At 36.4% G+C, this 22,170-nt stretch overlaps 1 protein-coding gene, 1 non-coding gene and 1 pseudogene across 2 annotated transcripts; all 3 read left to right on the plus strand.

Annotated features, from left to right (window-relative positions):
* Positions 1–672: 672 nt before the first annotated feature.
* LOC100673354 (olfactory receptor 8J2-like) lies at positions 673–1,620 on the plus strand. Its single transcript, XM_064289122.1, has one exon. It carries the CDS (start codon positions 673–675, stop codon positions 1,618–1,620), a length of 948 nt encoding a protein of 315 aa, XP_064145192.1.
* Positions 1,621–10,828: 9,208 nt separating this feature from the next.
* Positions 10,829–11,750, plus strand: LOC111749288 (olfactory receptor 8J2-like; annotated as a pseudogene).
* A 237-nt stretch (positions 11,751–11,987) lies between these two features.
* On the plus strand, positions 11,988–12,094 carry LOC111748896 (U6 spliceosomal RNA). The gene has a single exon (XR_002784369.2). It is a non-coding gene; the product is annotated as a U6 spliceosomal RNA (small nuclear RNA).
* The last annotated feature ends 10,076 nt before the right edge of the window (positions 12,095–22,170 follow it).

The following is a 22,170-nucleotide window of genomic DNA, read 5'->3' on the forward strand; positions in this document are numbered from 1 at the left end:
CACTTAACCACTGTGCCACCAGGGTTTCTATATATATATAAAATCATATTCTGTTGTTAGGTGCCATTGATTTGGTTTGGAATCATAGCAACCCTATGTACAACATATATATAAATATGTATATGAAATTTGTTACATATAATTCAATACTTATCCTATGGACAATATAGAAAAACCTCGTTGTGTAGTGGTTAAGAGGTATGGTTGCTAACCAAAATTTTGGCAGTTCAAATTCACCAGGCACTCCTTGGAAACCTTATGAGTCAGTTCTACTCTGTCCTATAGGGTCTTATGAGTTGGAATCAACTTGAGATCAATGGGTTTGTTTTTCTTGGTTTGTTTCATTGTATATACTATATATATATATATATATATATATATATATACATACATACAATTCAATATCTGAACTATATGCAACAGTAAAGTAAATTGTTTACAAAAACAATCTTAAGAACCAACTTCAGTTGTTTTCTGATGAGGTTATTTTTTTTTTTTTTTAAACTTCTGAAAATGTGGGAGAGACAAGATCTGAAACTCCTAAGTGTGAACAAAAGTAATCAGATTTTGAATGAAACTGTAACAAAGAATAACCCTCTAACAGCCAAATTAATTTTACCTTTTATTAATTTTTTTCCACTTTCCCTATTTAAAGGCAGAACAACACAGTAAATGGCTCCAGGGAATCTCACATGGGTGACTGAGTTCATTCTCATGGGAATCACAGACCTTCCTGAGCTCCAGGTCCCCCTTTTCTTTGTCTTCCTGGTGATCTATGGGCTGACTGTGGTAGGGAACCTGGGCACCATCATCCTCACCAGTGTTGACTCCAGACTTCAAACCCCCATGTACTTTTTCCTTCGACACTTGGCTATCACTAATCTTGGCAATTCTACCACCATTGCCCCTAAAATGTTGCTCAACTTCTTAGTTAAGAAGAAAACCATCTCATACTACTGTTGTGCAGCTCAACTAGGCGGATTCATAGTTTTCATGGTGGCTGAAATTTTCATACTGTCTGCAATGGCCTATGACCGTTATGTGGCCATTTGCAATCCCCTGCTCTACATGGTGGTGGTATCTCGGCAGATCTGCCTTCTGCTAGCATCCCTCATATACCTCTACAGCCTGACCACAGCACTGACTGTCTCTTCGTGTGTGTTCTCTGTGTCATACTGTTCTTCCAATGTAATCAACCATTTTTACTGTGATAACGTCCCTTTGCTAGCATTGTCCTGTTCTGATACTTACATTCCAGAAACAGCAGTGTTTACATTTTCGGGTATTGATCTGCTTTTCTCCATGATCATTGTCCTCATATCCTACTTCAACATCGCCCTCGCCATTTTGAGGATACAGTCCTCAGAAGGGAGACAAAAAGCTTTTTCCACCTGTGCTTCTCACTTGATGGCGGTCGCTGTGTTCTATGGGACCCTCCTTTTCATGTATTTGCAACCAAGGACCAACCACTCATTGGATACTGATAAAACGGCCTCAGTCTTTTACACCCTAGTGACACCAATGCTGAATCCCGTCATTTACAGCCTAAGGAACAAGGACGTGAAGGATGCACTGAAGAGATTCCTGAATAACCCATGCAAATCACTCAAACTAATGTAAATATATAACTACAACTGTCTTCTTTTAAGAGCCTTATTTCGCTCCTGACAAAACTGCTGTTAAGTGAAGAAGTATTCTAAAAGGTTAAAGAAAAAAAAAAAAAACACTATTAATTTCAATGGGAAAACTACTGATGCATTTTTTCCCAATTCAAAACATCAGTCTCCCTAGAAGGATAAAGGTTTCAATTACACAATGAAAACAAACTTACATATGTAATAAACAACAACTTCAAAATAAACAAATACATAGTATAAATAAATTACAACTTGTTAAAAGGTTTGTGTCTTATACCCTCTAAATATGGCATCTGTTGTTGTTTGGTGCCATCAAATCGATTCCTACTCATAGCGACATTATGTGCAACAGAAGGAAACACTGCCTGGTCCTGAGTCCTCCTCACGATCAGTTGTTATGCTTGACCCCGTTGTTGCAGCCACTGTGTCAATCCATCTCCTTGAGGGTCTTCAACCTAGGTGCCATATCTCTTTGCAAATGAGAAGGCATAACTGCTAACAAAAGGTATCTAGGTGGTACAAATTGTTTTCACTAACGTAAATTTTGGAGAATCAGACTCACCCAGCAGTACCAGGAAAGAAAAGGCCTTGTGATTCTCTTCCTTTAAGATTACAGCCAACAAAACACTTTGGAGAGTTTCTACCTTGTAACACTTGGGGTCTTCATGAATTGAAATTGACTTGCCGGCAACTAACAACAACAATGTAGCCTGTAAACAAGGAAGAGAAAGCCTGATAATGGCTGATGGAGGTATATGAGAGTCATTGCTTGAAAGAGGCTAGAAAGTCAGATCATTCTACTTGATACACTCACTTTTGCCCAAGGACTAAACATTTCATTATAATTTTATATTTTTTAATACCATATCCTCCATTAATAACCTTTTGCACCTTTTTCTCCATCTATCACATTTGTGAACCCATTCTTGTCTTACACTTAAAATAACCTTATAACACATGAAAGTAAACATGTAGGGGTAAATAAAAACTAAGCCCAAGAGTGCTTTGAAACACGACCTGTGCCGTAGCAGACTGAAATAAATATAAAAGCATTCTGCATTTTTCCTCCTCTCTCATAGACATGTGCACAAAGCAAAAAAATTATGTTGAGCTAGTCGTGATCTATAATTAAATTATTTCCAAATGATATTTCATACTAAAATCTGTTGTATACTTTATTATCTTTAATATGAAACTGTCAACATTAAACATCACTTCTCACATTTTTATTTAGTGAGGTGAAAGTGCTATTAAACCAAAAATGTCATCTCTTAAGTGTGGTAACAATTATCAAAAAACTTACTACAAAAAAGAAAAAAAAAGTTACTAGTCATGTGAGTTATTGCTGTGTACGTACAATGCTACTAACATGCAATGGAGTGAGGGAGAGTAGGTGTGGCATGTGATGTAAGGACAGTCTCTGGACATAAAATAAGCTTATGACAATTTCAAGAAGGTCAGACATGAGGCACAACCAGGAACTCTGAGACTCACATACATGAGTCCATTTCTCACTTTGGTCATAAAAAACAGAATAGCTGAAGGCAGGCAAGACAAAATATGTGGTGGACATTTCTGACCTCAAAAGACAAAATCAGCTGTAATTTAATCCCATTAGTCTATAAACTTTTCATGTTAATTGCTAATGCGTTTCTTTGCTTTTACTTTATTCAGAGTATGTTTGGCTTCAGCAGCTTACAATTACAGAACTGTGTTTCCCATTAGAAAACTATTTTCTTTGGGTATGGCTCCGTGTATAGAATTAGAGCAAAAGGCTAAACTCACATTACAACATTTCCAATGCTGTTTAAAATAAATGAATGAATAAATAAATAAACCTGTTGTCTGAGAGTGATTCCTACATATTGTAACCCCTTGTGTATCAGAGTGGAACTTTCCCAGCAGGTTTTCAATGACCTTTCAGAAGTAGATTTCCAAGTCTTTCTTCTAAGACACCTCTGGGTGGATTCAAACCACCAAATTTTCAGTTAGCAGTCAAGTACTTAACAAATATACAACATCCAGGGACTCTATCTAATGCAATACACTGAAATACATACACAGTTTGGTTGATTGCTAAACATTTTGCTAGATGAATAGAGATGAAAAACGGGAAGTTCACTGTTTTCTACCTTATAATTTGGTTCACACATATGTATTTCCTAAAAATAATTTCACTGTTTTTACATTACTTTCTTATTGCTATAACAAATTACCTCAAATTTAATGACTAAAACCAACACAAATGTATTATCTCACAGTTTTGACAGTAAGAAGTCCATATTGAGTCTAATTGCACTAAAAGCAAGGTGTTAGCTAATTGTATTCTTTCTTGGATGCCCTAGAGGAGAATGTTTCCTGCCTTTTTCACCTTGTAGAGGCAGCAAATATTCCTTGGATAGTGACCCCTTCCAATTATCAATCCTATCACTCTCACTTCTGCTTCCATTACCTTCTCGGGTTCTCCTGTATACCTTTTCTCTTCTAAGAACTCTTTTGATTACATTGGGCCCACCTGGACAATCCTGGAACACATTATGTCAGTAAAGTCCCTTTCGTCATGTAATATATTCACAGTTTCTGGGAATTAGGATTTGGACATCTTTGAAGGGTTCGTGAAACTGTGTTCTACATCACATTGGAATATTTTGTGAAATTAGACAATGTAAAATCTTGCACCTGTCTCATGTACAAGAGCTCAATAAAATAATCCCACTAAAATGTACACAATATATATCTGTTTTACATTGTTTAGATACAAAATTTGTTCTATACAAACTATACATTGAGGCTTCCTTGGATTAAGAATGAACAACAACAAAACATTTGGCTCGAAGATTGCAGAAAGTGTGTACCCAGATAAACATGCACTCACATATCATTTCTTACACTTCTATTGAGAAATTCTGAATCAGACAAATTAACCAATCAGGCATATTGGTCAAGCATATATTTTTAATGAAGTAATTTATGAAAAACAATTTATCTCTCAACTCCAGTCTTCTACAGTCAAAGTTTACCCCATGGGGGCATTAGCACCTCCAAACTTCCAGGTTATGCCTATCCGGGTGCCAAGGTGGTCCCCTGGCATCTTGTGCCTGAACAGGTATAGTAAAACCACTGAGGGGATCAGGCAAGATGCGGTGCATGGAAGTTTTGAAGCAAGTCACCACCTGGGCAAAAGTGTGAAAGGTAGGAAAGGCTTCATACAGCTGCCACAGGAGCCCACAGCCGGTACTGCAGGAGAGGTTAGAGTTCTCATCCAACTCCATAAGGTAGGGCTGTCTGGTCAAACAGCATGGCAAGTGTGTAACTTCTGAGTGGAGCACATATTGAATCCCTCCAAGAGCCTGAGATTAAAAAATAAGCTATTGATTTTGTTTTAACACTAAGTGCTTGATCAAACAAAAAATGTTTTTTATATGATACGGAATAAACGTCTATTTTGACCTCATCTGTAGTTCCAATTATACTATCAGTTAATATGTTACCCAGACTCTATGACCCACCCATCATTGCTTTCTATGTTGGTGGTATTTTGCTCTGCTACTTTACACACAGTAGGGACTTTTAACCTGTCTTGTGAAATCAATGAAATTAGATGTACTTTGTGTAATATCCCTCTACTCTTTGCTAAGTTGTGTTCTGACACTCACATCGACCACCTTCTACTCTTCTATTTTGTGGGTTCTATAGAGATTATTCACCACCCTGATCGTCCTGATATCCTATGGTTTCATTTTGTTGGCCATTCTGAAAATTCCTTCAGCCAATGGGAGGTGAAAAGTGTTTTCCATATGTGGCTCTCACCTAACTGGAGTGTCAGTTTACCATGAACGATCCTCTTCATGTATGTGAGACCAAGTTCCAGCTATATTTTTGTCATGGCATGATAGTGTCAGTATTTGGCACTGTTGTGACAGCCATGCTGAATACCATTACCTGCAGTTTGAGGAAAAAAGATGTAAAAGAAACAATAAAAAATATGTTTAGTGTGAAATATACAATAAAGCATGTTTTTAGCAATAACAATTTAAAAAATCAAAAGTCAAGATCTATGTCTCAATATGAAAAAGATATACAAAAACTAATTTTTATTTTTAGTTTCTTAGTGTCTTTCTATTCTTTTTAAACATTTGAAATAAAGATAAGTCTTAATGTATGCTATTTTAAAACATGTGCAGAAAAGCTATGCCATGAATTTGCTTCTTACTATGTTCATACTACCTCATGAAATGGTAGAATATCGACTAATTCTTTTTGTATAATGACTCTGTGTATTCCTTACATCTTCTTTTGATGTTTCCTGCATCGTTTAATATTTTCCCCATAGAATCCTTTACTATAGCAACTCGAGGGTTGTATTTTTTCTTCAGTTCTTTCAGCTTGAGAAACACTGAGTATGTTCTTCCTTTTTGGTTTTCTGTCTCCAGCTCTTTGAACATGTCATTATCATACTTTAATTTGTCTTCTCGAGCCTCCCTCTGAAATCTTCTGTTCAGTTCTTTTACTTCATCATTTCTTCCTTTTCTTTAGCTGCTTGACATTCGAGAGTAAGTTTCAGAGTCTCCCCTGACATCCACCTTGCTCTTTTCTTTCTTTTCAATGACCTCTTGCTGTTTTCATGTATGATGTCTTTGATGTCATTCCACAACTTGCCTGGTCTTCGGTCACTAGTGTTCAACGCATCAAATCTTTTCTTGGAATGGTCTCTAAATTCAGGTGGTACTGAAGGAAGAAGTCCAAGCTGCTCTGAAGGCACTGGCGAAAAACAAGGCTCCAGGAATTGACGGAATATCAATTGAGATGTTTCAACAAATGGATGCAGAGCCGAAGGTGCTCACTAGCCTATGCCAAGATATATGGAAGACAGCTTCCTGACCAACTGACTAGAAGAGATCCATATTTATGCCTATTCCCAAGAAAGGTGATCGAACCAAATGGGAAAAATATAGAACAATGTCATTAACATCACACACAACCAAAATTTTGCTGAAGATCATTCAAAAACAGTTGCAGTAACATATCAAAACGGAACTGCCAGAAATTCAGGCTGGCTTCAGAAGAGGAACCAGGGATATCATTGCTGATGTCAGATGGATCTTGACTGAAAGCAGAGAATACTAGAAGGATGTTTACCTGGGTTTTACTGGCTATCCAAAGGCATTTGACCGTGTGGATCATAACAAATTATGGATAACACTGCAAAAACCAGAACACTGAATTGTGCTCATGAGGAACCTTTGTATAGATCAAGTGGCAATTGTTTCAACAAAACAAGAGGATACTGATTGGTTTAAAGTCAGGAAAGGTGTGCATCAGGATTGTAGCCTTTCACCATACCTATTCTATCTGTATGCTGAGCACATAATCAGAGCAGTCAGACTATATGAGAAGAATGGAGCATCAGGATTGAGGGAAGACTCATTAACAACCTGCATTAAGCAGATGACACAAACTTCCTTGCTGAAAGGGAAAAGAACTTGAAGCACTTACTAATGAAGATCAAAGATCACAGCCTTCAGTATGGATTGCACCTCAACATAAAATAAAAATCCTCACAACTGGACCAATGAGCAACATCATGATAAAAGGAGATCAGATTGAAGTTGTCAAGGATTACATTTTACTTGGATCCACAATCAACAGCCATGGAAGAAGCAGTCAAGAAATCAAAAGATGCATTGCGTTGGGTAAATCTCCTGCAAAGGACCTCTTTAAAGTGTTGAAAAGCAAAGAAGTCACCTTGAAGACCAAGGTGCACCTGACCCAAGCCATGATATTTTCAGTGGCATCATATGCATGTGAAAGCTGAACGAAGAATAAGGAAGACTGAGGAAGAATTGATGCCTTTGAACTGTAGTGTTAGTGAAGAATATTGAATATACCATGGACTGCCAAAAGAACAAACAAATCTGTATTGGAAGAAGTACAACTAGAATGTTCCTCAGAAGCAAGGATGGCGAGACTGCATCTTACATACTTTGGACATGTTGTCAGGAGGGCTCAGTCCCTGGAGAAGGACATCATGCTTGGCAAAGTACAGGGTCAGTGGAAAAGAGGAAGACCCTCAACGAGGTGGACTGACATAGTGGCTGCAATAATGAGTTCAAGCAAACAACTATTGCAAGGATAGTGCAGGACCGGGCAGTGTTTTGTTCTGTTGTGCATAGGGTCGCTATGACTCCATGGCTCCTAACAACAACAACAACATGTTCATACCGAGATATGTATGTGTGTATTTATGCATGTATATGTATATACATACACATATACATAATGGCTCTAATATACACATATATACACATGAAGACATATAGGTATATGTTCTTTACATAGAATATTGTGTATTTATGTTCTCCTGCTTATACATATATACTTGGAAATGAAAAAATAGTAAAACATTTATTTAGTGTGGTGTAAATTAAAAAAAAATTTAGAAGTAAAGTTTCAATAAATTTTAAAAAATGATTCAGTAGTTGTTTGAGCAGGACTTGTTTTCGTTTTCTAATGATTTTTTTTTTACATGCAGCAAAATCAGTGGACAACATATAGCTAAAGAAATCAACATAGATAAATCCACAAACACATATTTGAGTGAGTAAAAATATTGCAAAATAGGACACTCAGTACTATGTAAAGTAATTAAAGATATCTTCAGATTTATGTTTTGATGGGTGCATAAATATATAGTTAATAACAACAAGAATATCATTAAAAGTTGTGGATAAGGGTTACCTCTGGGTAAGGAGACTCTGAGCTGGTGGTTTGAATCCAAGCAGAGGCACCTCGAAAGATCTACTGAAACTTTATAGCTGGATGGAAACTGGTATTAGGTATTACGAATACCAAAATCAAGAAGGAAGAGGTGTACCCTGCACTATAGTAGTCAATATCTTAGAGAATGAGCCACAACTTGTCATGGTTTCTTTGTCAAAGTTAAAATAATATTACAGATTGATTACAGCATGGGATACAAAATCCTGATGTTTAATTTCACATTTCAGGATGGGTATTTCATTCATTCACTCATTCCATCAGTCAGTGAGTTGGTTAGCAAGTGTCTTTTGGATATCTACTCTATTCTGGGTATTATTTTAGAAGCTGGTAATAAATAGGAAAACTAATCAGACATATCCTTTCCTCTTATAAAGGTTATAGGCTAGAAAATGCCCCAAGAAAGTAGGAAAGAATTGGTGATGACATTAAATTGCAATATTTATTCAGTATTTGAAAGAAGATTGTATGCTGATTTGAAAAAATACATTTTTTTACTCAAATTAATTAAATATAAAAACTGGAAATGATACCAGATATGATTTATACTTCAATAATTTTAATAAAAAGTTTATATTTAGCCTCTTTACAAGCTTCACATTTTGAATTTGGTGTATATCATCTGGTTATAAAGCAAATATACCAGAGTTTGATATTGGAAGGGAGGTTTTGTGTTATCCCCAATATTCACATTAAATTTATCCTTTGGGGTAGAATTCTGTATTTTCCAACTGCTGGATTTTCTTCATCCATAATCCAGGAGCACTAGCCAGAGTATTAAAGGGTATATTAAAAATAATAATAATACAGAAATGCTGCATGTGTTTCTTATTCAATGTACTCATTTAAACAAGTCCCTAGGCTATCTCCTCATTTTCATTGTTTGGGTGAAATTTTGAGTGGAGCTTTCCTTAATGAGCTTTCAATTTGTCTTTCTTTCCCTGAGGAATCAGACCTTTATCCGGGAATTCTAGTCCTCATGTTCAGGGACTGGAGCCTAGAAATAATCAGATGTTAGTGTTAGGGTCTTCAGGAACCTCAGGTCTTTGTAAAACTCTCCAGCATGCTTCGAGGAGTCAACTTAGGAGTGGATCTCAGCAGATCTCTCTGAACAGGTCAGTTAAACCAAATGTTTCCCTATTACTAGGCCTAGATGTGAGGACTAAGTATCTTAAAAGCTCTATCAATTCAAATCAAACTCAGAACTGAAATGGTTTCTTCTATCTCTTTTCCAAGTGGAAACCCTGGTGGCATAGTGGTTAAGTGCTATAGCAATTAACCGAGAGGTCGGCAGTTCAAATCCACCAGATGCTCCTTGGAAACTCTATGGGGCAGTTCTACTCTGTCCTCTAGGGTCACTATGAGTTGGAATTGCCTCAATGACAGTGGGTTTGGTTTGGTTTTTGGTCTTTTCCAAGTGACTGCAATCCTTGCCCACTGGTAGCTAAGTGAAGTGATGGCTGTGTACTGACTGAAGTGTCTTTAATGACTTAAGTAAATGTCTTAATAAATTAATAACAGTCTTAATGACTACTGAAAAATGAGACTGAACATTGAAAAGAAGATGTGAAAAAAATAACCAAATCAATGGTCAGTGTTGATTATCTAAGAGAATTGAGAGAATTTAGCATATTGCTTTTTACATATGATGAAATTGATATTTTTAGAGAAGCAAATATTTACCAGATAGTCTTAACCCAGGTAGAATTACTGCTAAAAGTATCAGCTGTAATGAGTTGTGACAGGGTCGTGTAGCATTTGGAGCACAAAAATGTAAAGATACTAAACCTTATCATCTTCTAATGAGATTAACAATAAATTGAGAATTTCACATTTTCTCTATGCAGATGTCAATGTTGAAGAATTTCTTGAGCATTTTTGAAATTCTAGTTACTGATACCCTATGTTAGCCATGGTCTTACACTTCTATTATTAGCAGTTAGGGATACAAAGAATGGAAGTAATTATGTGCCCTTATTTTTTCCATTGTGAATGAAAGCCAGGGAAATATGATGATATGGTATAGAAAAAATCATAAACTTGATTCTTATTCGCAATCTAAAGCAGTGAATATGATGCCAATTAATAACACAATGATAACTTTTTGAAATTAAATATATATGTAAAATCTAATATTGAAACTATGTTTAACAGTGAATAAATAAATAGTTTAGGCAAACAATTCAAAGAAACAACCTCAGTCCTCAGTTGTTCTCTGGTGACTTTGTATTTCTGAAATTTGTGAAAAAACAGGGAGAAAACTAAGATCTGGAACTCTTAAGTGTTTTTGAATGAAAGTAAAATGACTTTAAATAAAACTTTGACAAGGAATAACCTTCTAAGAGTGAAATGTATTTTGCCATCCATTAATCTCTTTCCATTTTTCCCATTTAAAGACAAAAGCAACACAATACATGGCTCCAGGAAATCTCACATGGGTGACTGAGTTCATTCTCATGGGATTCTCAGACCATCCTGAGCTCCAGGTCCCCCTTTTCTTTGTCTTCCTGGTGATCTATGGGTTGACCGTGGTAGGGAACCTGTGCATCTTCACCCTCACCAGTGTGGACTCTCGACTTCAAACCCCCATGTACTTTTTCCTCTGACACTTGGCTATTATCAATCTCAACAATTCTACTGTCATTGCCCCCAAAATGCTGGTCAACTTCTTGTTTAGGAAGAAAACTATCTCTTACTACTGTTGTGCAGCTCAACTTGGTGGATTTGTAGTTTTCATTGCAGCAGAGATTTTCATACTGGCCACAATGGCCTATGACCACTATGTGGCCATATACAACCCCCTTCTCTACATGGTGGTGGTATCTCGGCAAATCTGCCTTCTGCTAGTATCTCTCATATACCTCTACAGTCTGACCACAGCACTGGCTGTCTCTTCCTGTGTGTTCTCTGTATCATACTGTTCTTCCAATGTAATCAACCATTTTTACTGTGATCATGTCCCTTTGCTAGCCTTGTCCTGTTCTGACACTTACATTCCAGAAATAGCAGCATTTACCTTTTCAGGGGTCAATTTGTTTTTCTCCATGATCGTTGTTCTAATATCCTACTTTAACATTATCCTTGCCATTTTGAAAATACAGTCCTCAAAGGGGAGACAAAAAGCTTTACCCACGTGTGCTTCTTACATGATAGTGGTCACTGTGTTCTATGGGACTCTTCATGTATTTGCAACCCAGGACCAACCACTCCTTAGTTACTGATAAAATGGCCTCAGTCGTTTACACCCTAGTGATACCAATGCTGAATCCTCTCATTTGCAGCCTAAGGAACAAGGATGTGAAGAACGCACTGAAGAGATTCCTTAATAACCCATGAAAATCACTCAAACTAATATAAATACATAACTACAACTGTCTTCTTTTAAAGTCTTAATTTGCTCCTGAAAAATCTGCTGTTAAGTGAAGAGACATTAAATACTTAAAAAAAAAAAAAAACCCAAAAATGTATTAATTTCAAAGGGGAAAATATTGATGCATTTTTATCCCAATTCAAAATACCCACTGTTCCTAGATAGAAAAATGTTTCAATAATGCAAAGAAAAAAAAAAAAATAGTGGTCACTTCGGCAACACATACACTAAAACTGGAAAGATAGAGAGAACATTAGCATGGCCCCTGGGCAAGGACGACACTCAAATTTGTGAAGTGCTCCATATTTTTTTGATTTGTAAACTTTCACTTAAAGCACAATAAAATTTTTTTAAAAACTTACATTTGTAATAAACAATTTGAAAGTAAAAAAAATATGTATTATAAATAGAATACAAGTTATTAAAAGATTTGTTTTTTATTCTGTCTAAATAAGATATCTAGGTGGTGCAAAATGTTTGCCCTAACCTAAAGCTTTGTAGATTGAACCCCCTGTGGTACCAAGGAGGAAAATGCCTACTGATTTTTTTTCCTTTAAGATTACAGCCATTAAAACCACATGAAAAAGTTCTAGTATGTACACATGGGGTTGTTGAGAGTTAGAATTGACTTGACATCAATAAACGACAACATCATAGTCTCTAAACAAGGAAGAGAAAGCCTGATAAAGGGTGGTGGAGATATATAAGAACCATTGCTTGCAAGATGATAGAAAGCCTGATCATTCTCCTTGGTACACCCACCTTTTGTCCAAGGGCTAGACATTTTGTTATAAGTTTACTTTTTTTTTTAATTCCATATTCTCCATTCATAAACTTTGGCACCATTTTCTCCATCTATCACATATTTTGTTCCTCCATTGTTGTCTTGCACTTAAAATAAATTTATAACCCAGAGAAGTAAACAGGCATTAAGCCGAGGGTGCTTTGAAAGACCACATGTGCCACAGTGGACTGAAATAAATATAAAAGCATTCTACCATTTTCATTCTCTGTCCCAACACCCGTACACAAAGCAAAAATTTATGTTCAGCTAATCATGACTTAAAATTAAAAGTTTTCCATAGGATGCTCTTACACTGAAAACTATTGTGTAGAGTTTATTATCTTTGTAATAAACCGTAACATTAAACACAACTTCCTAGCACATTTTATTTAGTGTGTTTGTGGATGATAATATTATTAGATCAAAAATGTCATCTCTTAAAAGGTAACAATTCTCGGGAAACCTATAGCAAAAAAAAATTAAAACTCATAGGAGCCATATCTATATATGTACAATGCTAAGATGTGGCGGAGTGAGGCATAGTGGGTAAGACATATGAGGTAAAGACAGGGTCTGGGAATAAAGCTATGACATTTTCAGGAAGGTCAGACATAATTCAAAACCAGGAATTGTGAGGCTTACATAAGAAAATCTTGTAACTTTAGCCATACATATTCATAATTTGCATTCCTTCTGCATCTTTAAAAAAACATTATAAGACATGTTTAAAGAGTTCTGCCTTCATCATCAGATATAAAACTTGGATTAAGCTGCAGTAGAAAATTCTGAATATTACAGTAATTTATGGAAAATTGAAGCATGTACTGAACAAATACTGTAACTCAATCCAGGTTTTTGAGTGTAGGCAATAAAAAAATTACAATGAAAGCTGAGAAATCGCACATCAAAGGTTTCCTCAATAGGGAAATCAAATGTATCCTGGATCATTAACAAACACCCGATGGTATTGCTCCCTGTTCTCAAATACTTTAGGATTAATGAAAATTTGTGTTCAAGCTCCATGGGGAGTATCTCAAGGGGAGAGACATGCCTAAATTCTTCTTACAATTGCAGTAAGGTTAGGAAGAAGCACTTGGGGAAGCAAGAACTTATTTCTCACTTTAGGTGAGTAGATGGCACTGATCTGCTTGTTTATCAATGAGCTCCAGTCATTATTCTTGACCCTTGGTTTTAATATAAATTATACTCATGAGTACAGTCAGCAAAGTCAGACTCAAGATACTATACCGTATATACTAACAATGTCTTAACTACGTTATCATGTGTTTTTACCACCATTATTGTGTTCTTTGAGGAAAGCAAAAAACTTCATTTCTATTTGTTATGATTTCCATATGGATTCTGGAATTTTCTGTGTATGTGTGTTAGTTGCCATCAAATTGGTCCCCACTCATAGAGACCCTATGTAGAACAGAAAGAAACACTGCCCGGTCCTGTACCATCTGCACAATCCTTGCTGTGCTTAAGCCCATCATTGCAGTCACTGTGTCAGTGCATCTCCTTGAGCTTCTTCCTCTCTTTCGTTGACCCTCTACTTTACCAAACATGATGTCCTTCTCCAGGGACTGATCTGGTCTGATAATGTGTCCAAAGTATGTGAAATAAAGTCTAGCCATCTTGCTTCCAAACAGTGAATATTCTGAGGGAGGATAAGCATTGTTTGAAAACTTCGCCTAGAATGTTATCTAGACCAAGACACCGTTGGTCAGGTTGAGGATAATGATGCTGAGTGAGTGTTTATGTCTCAAATAGTAATAGTTTTATGATAGAGATTCCTGTTATTCAACAATGCAATAGTATCATCACATCCTGTTTTCATGCATTTACACAATTTCCTTTGTGATGAGAATATTTCATTTGTGGTTGCATCCAAAAATGTTACACAAGAGACTGAGATTGCCAGGATTTAAACGCCCCCATAAGCAGATCCTGGGCTGAAGACTAGATTATGTGTTTATTTGGCAGGGGATTCCAGGAATTGCAAATGAGGAAATGGAGAATAAGAGACAGGGAAGGGAGAAAATCTAATGGTGTAAAGAGCAGATTGCTGTTGTAAGCAACTATGTCAATCGCTTGAGATATTTTGAGATGTTCTGCAAAACCTTTCTTGGAATTGTCCTAAGACAGGAAAGCCGGGGATCTGGGATATTTATTCACTGACTCTTGTAACTTATTAGTTGAGAATTGCTCATCGACATATGAAATGCTGGGAACTTCCACATATGGTCTGAGCAAGCTCCCAAGGCACTGACAAAAGCCCCACAGGCAAAGGAGTAAAACATTTGAAGTGGAAAACTGCCAGCAAGCCAGAAAATATCTACAAGGGCTAGAGTCAGAGGTAGCCAAGGTGATGGGGGTGAGGAAGTACACATTTTTCTCTGTGGTGACATGTGCCATTGAAAGTTGATGGCAAAGCCAAAATAAAATATTAGACATCTTGACTTAATATACTCATCTTGCTGCAGTAATAGCATGCCTGGCACCTACTGTCTACCTTTGTATTACAGTTCCAGGTTCTTATTCATAAAGCAGTGAGGCTAAGGCTTAGAAGCATCGCCAAATATATTTTTAATTAAGGCTGAGTTTTAAATCAGCACAATTAAAAGTCCAGAGATTGTCAATCCTTGGAAGAACTATACATCAGATATATGCATTCAACTTTCAGTATTGTTGATCTTCCAACACCTCATGTATCCAGGCTTGGGGATTTCTTTTCTCCTCTCATTCACTGAGGGAAGTTTTCATCCTGATTTGTTCTCATCTCAAAGCTGAATTGGGAAAACTATTTTTGAAGGATGGAAACAGGAGGGTAAGAGACCTTCTCATGGCTCACATTAGTGCCAGTTATAATGCACAGGTATAATGCAAAGCATGAATCTACTCAGTCCATAAGGTTTTTTCCATGTATTTGATTCTCTGACACGATGGGATAAAATTATATTCAAGAAGTACAGTTAAAAAAAAAAAAAAAACTCAAGGATCATAACAAGCCACATAATAGAGGTTTGGGGATTGACATTGAAGATCAAATTGGTGAGTACCTTTTCTTAAGTTACGAAAAATTGATATTTGCTAAGTAGGATTCTTCAAGGGCTCATTCTGTCTGATTTCAAAGTTTTAATGAGAAAAGGTTTACGTTGATTTTATTTCATTCATGGTTATCCCTCTATTTCAGAGCTAGTATTTCCCTATTGAGATGGTGCAGCATATTTTACACAGTAAAGTGTGGGAACATAAACAAGGGCTCATGTCCCTGTTAATTGTGTTGGATGAAAGTAATATAAGTATTTGTCCCTTTTGCTTTATTGTCTTAAATAATTAGTATGTGTACATGTCTCTGTTATATTAACTCACCCAAAGACAGCAGGACCTGATGTATTTTTAGGGTCACTCAAAATTCTCCCTCCCTTCCTTTCTTTCTCTCTTTCTTTCCTTCCCTTCCTCCTTTGGATGAGAACAGAATGCTCTCAATTTCACAGACACATTTACCTTAGTTGAGACTAGTTTCTATATTTTATAGAAAACTTAGTTGAAATTGGAGGTTCCATTTGCTTAAGATGATTTCCTTGGGCTTCAGGTCCATTCCCCAATTCCCAATACTGCCCTGGAATTTGTGCTGCCATGAGATCAGGATCAGCCCTGCTGCTCAGTTTTTCCATTTCTTCCAATCATAACCAGGGAGGAAAAATGAGGACATCAACTCAGAAAGAGAGCCATAGACCTGTGTGTATGACAGAGCTCCATGTTACAACAGGACAGTGACGGGAGCTGGAAAATATGATTATCCCTATAAAAGAGGAAGAAAAGTGATAGCTAATTCATACCATATAAAATCAATCCTAGATTGTTTCTTTTACCACATGGAAGATTCCAAAACTCCAGAAACTTGTAAAATTTCTATAGAATGGATGTTGAGGTGAAGAGGCTTCCCGAACTGTATAAATTTTGGGGATTATTTCTATTTTTAGATATAACTTTTTGTAGCTTAAAGCATTAGGCTTTGCCATTTTCCTTGCTAGGTTGCTGCTAGGTAATTTTTTTTTTTTTTTTTTTTTTTACTTTTTCTGCATGTTTTGTTACTTTTATGTAGATCTTTAAATAGAGAGGATTTTATAAGGTCGGGGTATTCTGCCCATTAACCTAGGATTTTTATTCTGATTTTCTGGAATCTTTTGTATAGGGAAATCCAGAGGTCTAGTTACTGAAGAACTTGTTTTGTTTAATAAATGAGAGTACTTAAGTTAAATATGCTTAGCTCTATTAATTTTTTGTTGTTAATTTTTGGGCATCTGTTTTAAAAATGTTCATCTCAAGATCTAAAAGATATTGACTCTATGCTCTTTAGAGTTTGAATATTTTGTTTTGACAATAAGTGCCTTGAAAAACTAAAATTGATTTATTTATCTGTGGAAAAAAATCCATTTTAACCTTTCTTTAGAAATAATTATATTATCCAGCTCCATTTATTGAATAGAATTGTTTCACCTCACTGCCTTAGCACGCCACTTCTGGTATGCAGCACAGCTCCGTAAGTGTATTGGTTTCTTTCTGGGTTCTCTATCCTGTTCCTGTTACATTGATACACTTGCTTTGTCTTATGTCATTGCCACATTGTACCCATAACTGTAGCTCTGTAAGTCTTGATATCTGACAACACAGGTCATCCTCAAGGGTGTCTTGCTTTTCCTTTACCATTTGCATTTTCTATACATATTTTAGAGACAAGCCCAGGCCCGTTGCGGTCAAGTCTATTTCAACCTGTAGCGACCCTATAGGACACAATAGAACTGCCCCATAGTTTCCAAGGAGCGCCTGGTGAATACAACCTGATGACCTTTTTGGTTAGGAGCCGGAGCATTTAACCACTATGCCACCAGGGTTTCCACACATTTCAGAGGTAGTGTCAAATTCCACAAAATCCCCTGGTAAGACTTTGATTGTATTGACATTGGAAAAATAGATCAATTTGGGCAGAATTGACATGATTATGACATTGAGTTGTGTAATTTAGGAACGAGAATTTCCATCAGCTTATTTAAGATGTCTATAATTTCTCTTGGTAAAGTTTTAATTTATCTCATTTTTAGAGTTGGATTATTTGGGCATTTTTCAAAATCATTCTACCAAGTTGTGGAATTTTCCTTCTATTTCAAATTTGTGAAGTTTTTGTCCATTCTTTTTTTTTTTTTTTAAAGGAATGTTGGTTATTATGCAGTGTTTTTTGTCTATTCAAATGCCAAAAATATTTTGTTTTTATTTTAATTAGTTAATACAGTCAGTTATATTTATGAATTTTCCAGAATTAAACCATCCAGATCAACCTGGGATCATTCAGTTTGGTCATAAGCCAAAACCCAGACTCCTTGCCATTAAGTCAATTCAAACTCATAGTGACCCTATAGGAGAGAGTCAAACTGCCCCGTAAGGTTTCCCAGGCTGTAAATCTACACAGGAGCAGACGGCCATGTCTGTCTCACACAGAGCAGCTGGTGAGTTCCACCAATCTTCCATTAGTGTTCAAACACTTTAACCACTGTCCCACCAGGGCTCTTCAATTTGGTCATAGGAAGTTACATTCTTCCACACTGTAAAGTCTGTAATATTGTATAAGATTTTTGCACCTACATAATTGAAATTGTAGGCCTTTAAATATTTTTAATTATATATTTAAATTTATTCATTGTTATAATGACCTTTTAACATGAGTTTCAAGGTAGTATTTGTTGTTTGTAATCTGCCTAGTTTCTAAGAAATTTGGAAGGATCTCTTCCTTAACAATACAGAAGTATCTGTCTTTAAAACAATCTGAAATAGAAGTTGGGAAAATAAAGGTCAAGGAAACACAATCCTCAAACTAAAATTTATTAATTCAAAATATTTGATGTATAGTTAATAGAAGAGGATATAAAGATATAAACCTAGTATCCAAAATTAAATTATAACAAACTACTCCTTTCAGCATTATCTGGTAAAAATAAATTATTCATCTCATCCATGTGCATTTAAATGAGTAAACCTTGGGCATTTTAGATGAGGCAGGCAATATTCAGTTCCCCTGCTTCCTTGCTGCTTTCTTTACTTCGCACCAGGAAACTACATACAGTACTATGTCCCAATCCCTGAAGCTTTTCAGATAACAGTGCCAGCTTTAGAACCTTGTTTTCACTTTGTGGTATATTTATAGCAGTTTACTAGATAATTTTAGCTGTTGTGTTAACAAATACATTTTATGAAGGTACATTCGTGTTAGAAAATTCTAACTAGAAATGTTAATATTTAGATCAAAGCATATGTGAGAATGTCTGCTAATCTTTCTTTTTCAGACTGAATACATTACTCATGCAGCACTGCCTTGATATTCAACATAGTGAAAACCAGAAAGGTGGTACTCATTTCCTGAAGTGTGGGATCCGCTGCTCTAGAGGAAAGGAAAAAAAGTGGTTTAAGTGCATTAGAGTAGGTAGGCATGCTGGAAACTCCTGCAAGCTAGCAAACTTCTTATCTATCATTATAGACATAAGGAAAAAAAGTTTAAAACATATAGATGCTTAGAGGAGTAAGAATACTTCTCTTTTTTAAAAAGAACAAGTTAGCTTCTCACTAAAGTGTGAGCACACATGTTGTTTTGTGACATTGGTTACCAACCCAAGATATGTCAACACTCTCTCTTCTAGGCCTTGTGTTCCCTATCACCAGCTTTCCTGTCTTCTTCTGCCTTATAGTACTTGCCTCTGGGCTAGTGTGCCCCTTTAGTCTCCTTTTGTGTTATGAGTCTGTGTAATCTTTTCGTAAAGAGTGAACTTCAGGAGTGACTTCATCACTGAAGCTAAAATGGTGTCCGGAGGCCATACCCTAAGGTGTTTCTCCAATCTCTGCAAGGCCAGTAAGCCTGTTCTTTTTTTGTGAGTTAGAATTTTGTTCTACGTTTTTCTCCAGCTCTGTCTGGGACCCTTTGTGATCCCTGTCAGGGCAGTCTGTGGTGGTAGCTGGGCACCACCTAGTTGTACCGGGCTGAGTCTGGTGGAAGTTGTGGTAGTTGTGGTTCATTAGTCCTTTGGACTAATCTTCCCCTTGTGTCTTTAGTTTTCTTCCTTCTCCCTTGCTCCCGATGGGGTGGACCAGCATAGGACCTTAGATGGCCGCTCACAAGATTTTAAGATCCCCAGACGCTACTCACCAAAGGAGAGTGTAGAAAATTTTCATTATAAACTGTGTCATGACACTTGAGCTAGATGTTCCCCGAGACCACGGTCCCCACAGCCCTCAGCCCAGTAATTGGATCCCTCAGGGAGTTTGAATGTGCCTGTGGAACTTCCATGACCTTGCCTTATACAAGTTGTGCTGGCTTCCCCAGTATTCTGTACTGTCTTACCCTTCACCAAAGTTACCACTTAGCTATTTTCTATCTCGTGTTTTTCCATCCCCACCACTTGTAACCATCAAGGATTGTTTCTTTTTGGGTGTAAAGCTTTTCATGAGTTTTTATAGTAGTGGTCTCATACAATATTTGTCCTTTTGTAATTGACTTATTTCACTCAGCATAATGCCCTCCAGATTCATGCATGTTGTGAGATGCTTTGTGGATTCATCATTGTTTCTTATGATTGCATAGTGCTCCATTGTGTGTATGTACCATACTTTATTCATTCATCTGTTGATGGGCATCTAGGCTGTTTCTATCTTTTTGCTATTGTGAACAATGTTGCAATGAACATGGGTGTGCACATGTCTATTCATATGACTGCTTTTATTTCTCTAGATACATTCCTACGAGTGGGATTGCTGGATCATGTGGTATGTCTGTTTCTTTCTATCTTTGTAAGGAAGCATCACACCATTTTCCAAAATGGTTGTACCATTTTGCATTCCCACTAGCAGTGCATAAGAGTTACATTCTCTCCTCAGCGTCTCTAATATTTGTTATCTTCTGTTTTTTTGATTCTTGCCAGTAATGTCAGGGCGAGATGGTATTTCATTGTGGTTTCAATTTGCACTTCTCTAATGTCTGATCTCGAGCATTTCCTCAGGTGTCTGTTAGCTGCTTGAATGTCTTCTTGAGTGAAGTGTCTATTCAATTCCTTTGCCCATTTTTTAATTAGATGATTTGTCTTTTTGTTGTAGAGGGTTGGATTTTCCTGTAGTTTTTAGAGATTAGATCTTTGTCGAATTTGCAATAATCAAAAATATTTTCCCAGACTGTGGGAAATTCTACTCGGTCATGGTGTATTATTTTTTTGATATGATGCTGAATTCTATTGGCTAGAATTTTGCTGAGAATTTTTGCATCCATATTTCTGTGAGATGTTGGTTTGCAATTTGCTTTTTTTGTGGTGTCTTTGCTTGGTTATCCTGGTTTCATAAAATGAATTTGGAAACATCCCTTCCTTTTCTATGTTCTGAAATAGTAGTACTGGTGTAAGCTCATCTCTGAATGTTTGGTAGAATTCTCCAGTGAAGCCATCTGGGCCAGAGCTTTTTGGTTCGGAGTTTTTTTTTTTTTTTCTTTTTTCTTTTTTTACATTTTCAATCTCTTGTTATGGGTCTGTTCAGATTTTCAACATCATTTTGCGTTAGTTTGGGTAGGTATTATGTTTCTAGAAATTTGTCCGTTTACTCTAGGGTTTCAAATTTGTTAGAGTATAGTTTTTCATAATATGCTGTTATAATCCTTTTTATTTCATTTGGGTCTGTTGTATTGTCCCCATTTCATTTCTTATTTGGGTTATTTGAGTCCTCTCCTGTTTTTCCCTTTTTCCAATTTGGTCAGTGGTTTGTCGTTTTTTTGACCCTTTCAAAGAACCAAGTTTTGGTTTTGCTGATTCTTTCTATTCTTTTTTTGGCTGTAAGCCAATATTTTGATTTTGTCCCTTTCTTCTTTTTTTTGATGTTTCCATCTATTCCTGTACATTGACCTCTGAGCACTGCCTTTGCTGTGTCCCAAAAGTTTTGGTAGGATGTGTTTTCATTGTCATTTGATTCTATAAATTTTAGTTCCCATCTTTGCTTTCTGCTATAACCCAGTGGTTTTTAAGCAGGTTGTTATTCAGTTTCCATGTAATTGATTTTTTTTTCCTTCCTCTCACTGTTTTTAATTTCTACTTTGATGGTATTGTGATCAGAGAAGATACTCTGTATTATCTCATTTTTTTGGAATTTGTTGAGTGTTACATTGTGCCCTAAGATGTGGCCTATTCTGAAGAACGTTCCATGTGTCTTTGAAAGGAATGTGTATTTTGCAGCTGTTGGACGGAGTGTTCTATATATGTCTACATGGTCAAGTTGGTTGATTGTGTCCTTTAGATCTCCTGCCTTTGCTGAGTTTTTTCCTAGATGCCCTGTGCTTTTCTGAGAGTGGTGTGTTGAAATGTATAACTATCATTGTGGAACTGTCAATTTCTCTTTTCAGCTCTGTTAGAGTTTGTTTTATGTATTTTGAAGCCCTGTTGTTGGGTGCATAGATATATGTTATGGTTATGTCTTCACGATGGATTGTTCCTTTAATCATTACATAGTGCCATTCTTTTTTTATGGCGGATTTGTTTTAAAGCCTGTTTTATCTGAGATTAGTATTGCCAATCCAG

The sequence above is a fragment of the Loxodonta africana genome, chromosome 7 (genome assembly GCF_030014295.1).
Source record: "Loxodonta africana isolate mLoxAfr1 chromosome 7, mLoxAfr1.hap2, whole genome shotgun sequence".
NCBI lineage: Eukaryota > Metazoa > Chordata > Mammalia > Proboscidea > Elephantidae > Loxodonta > Loxodonta africana.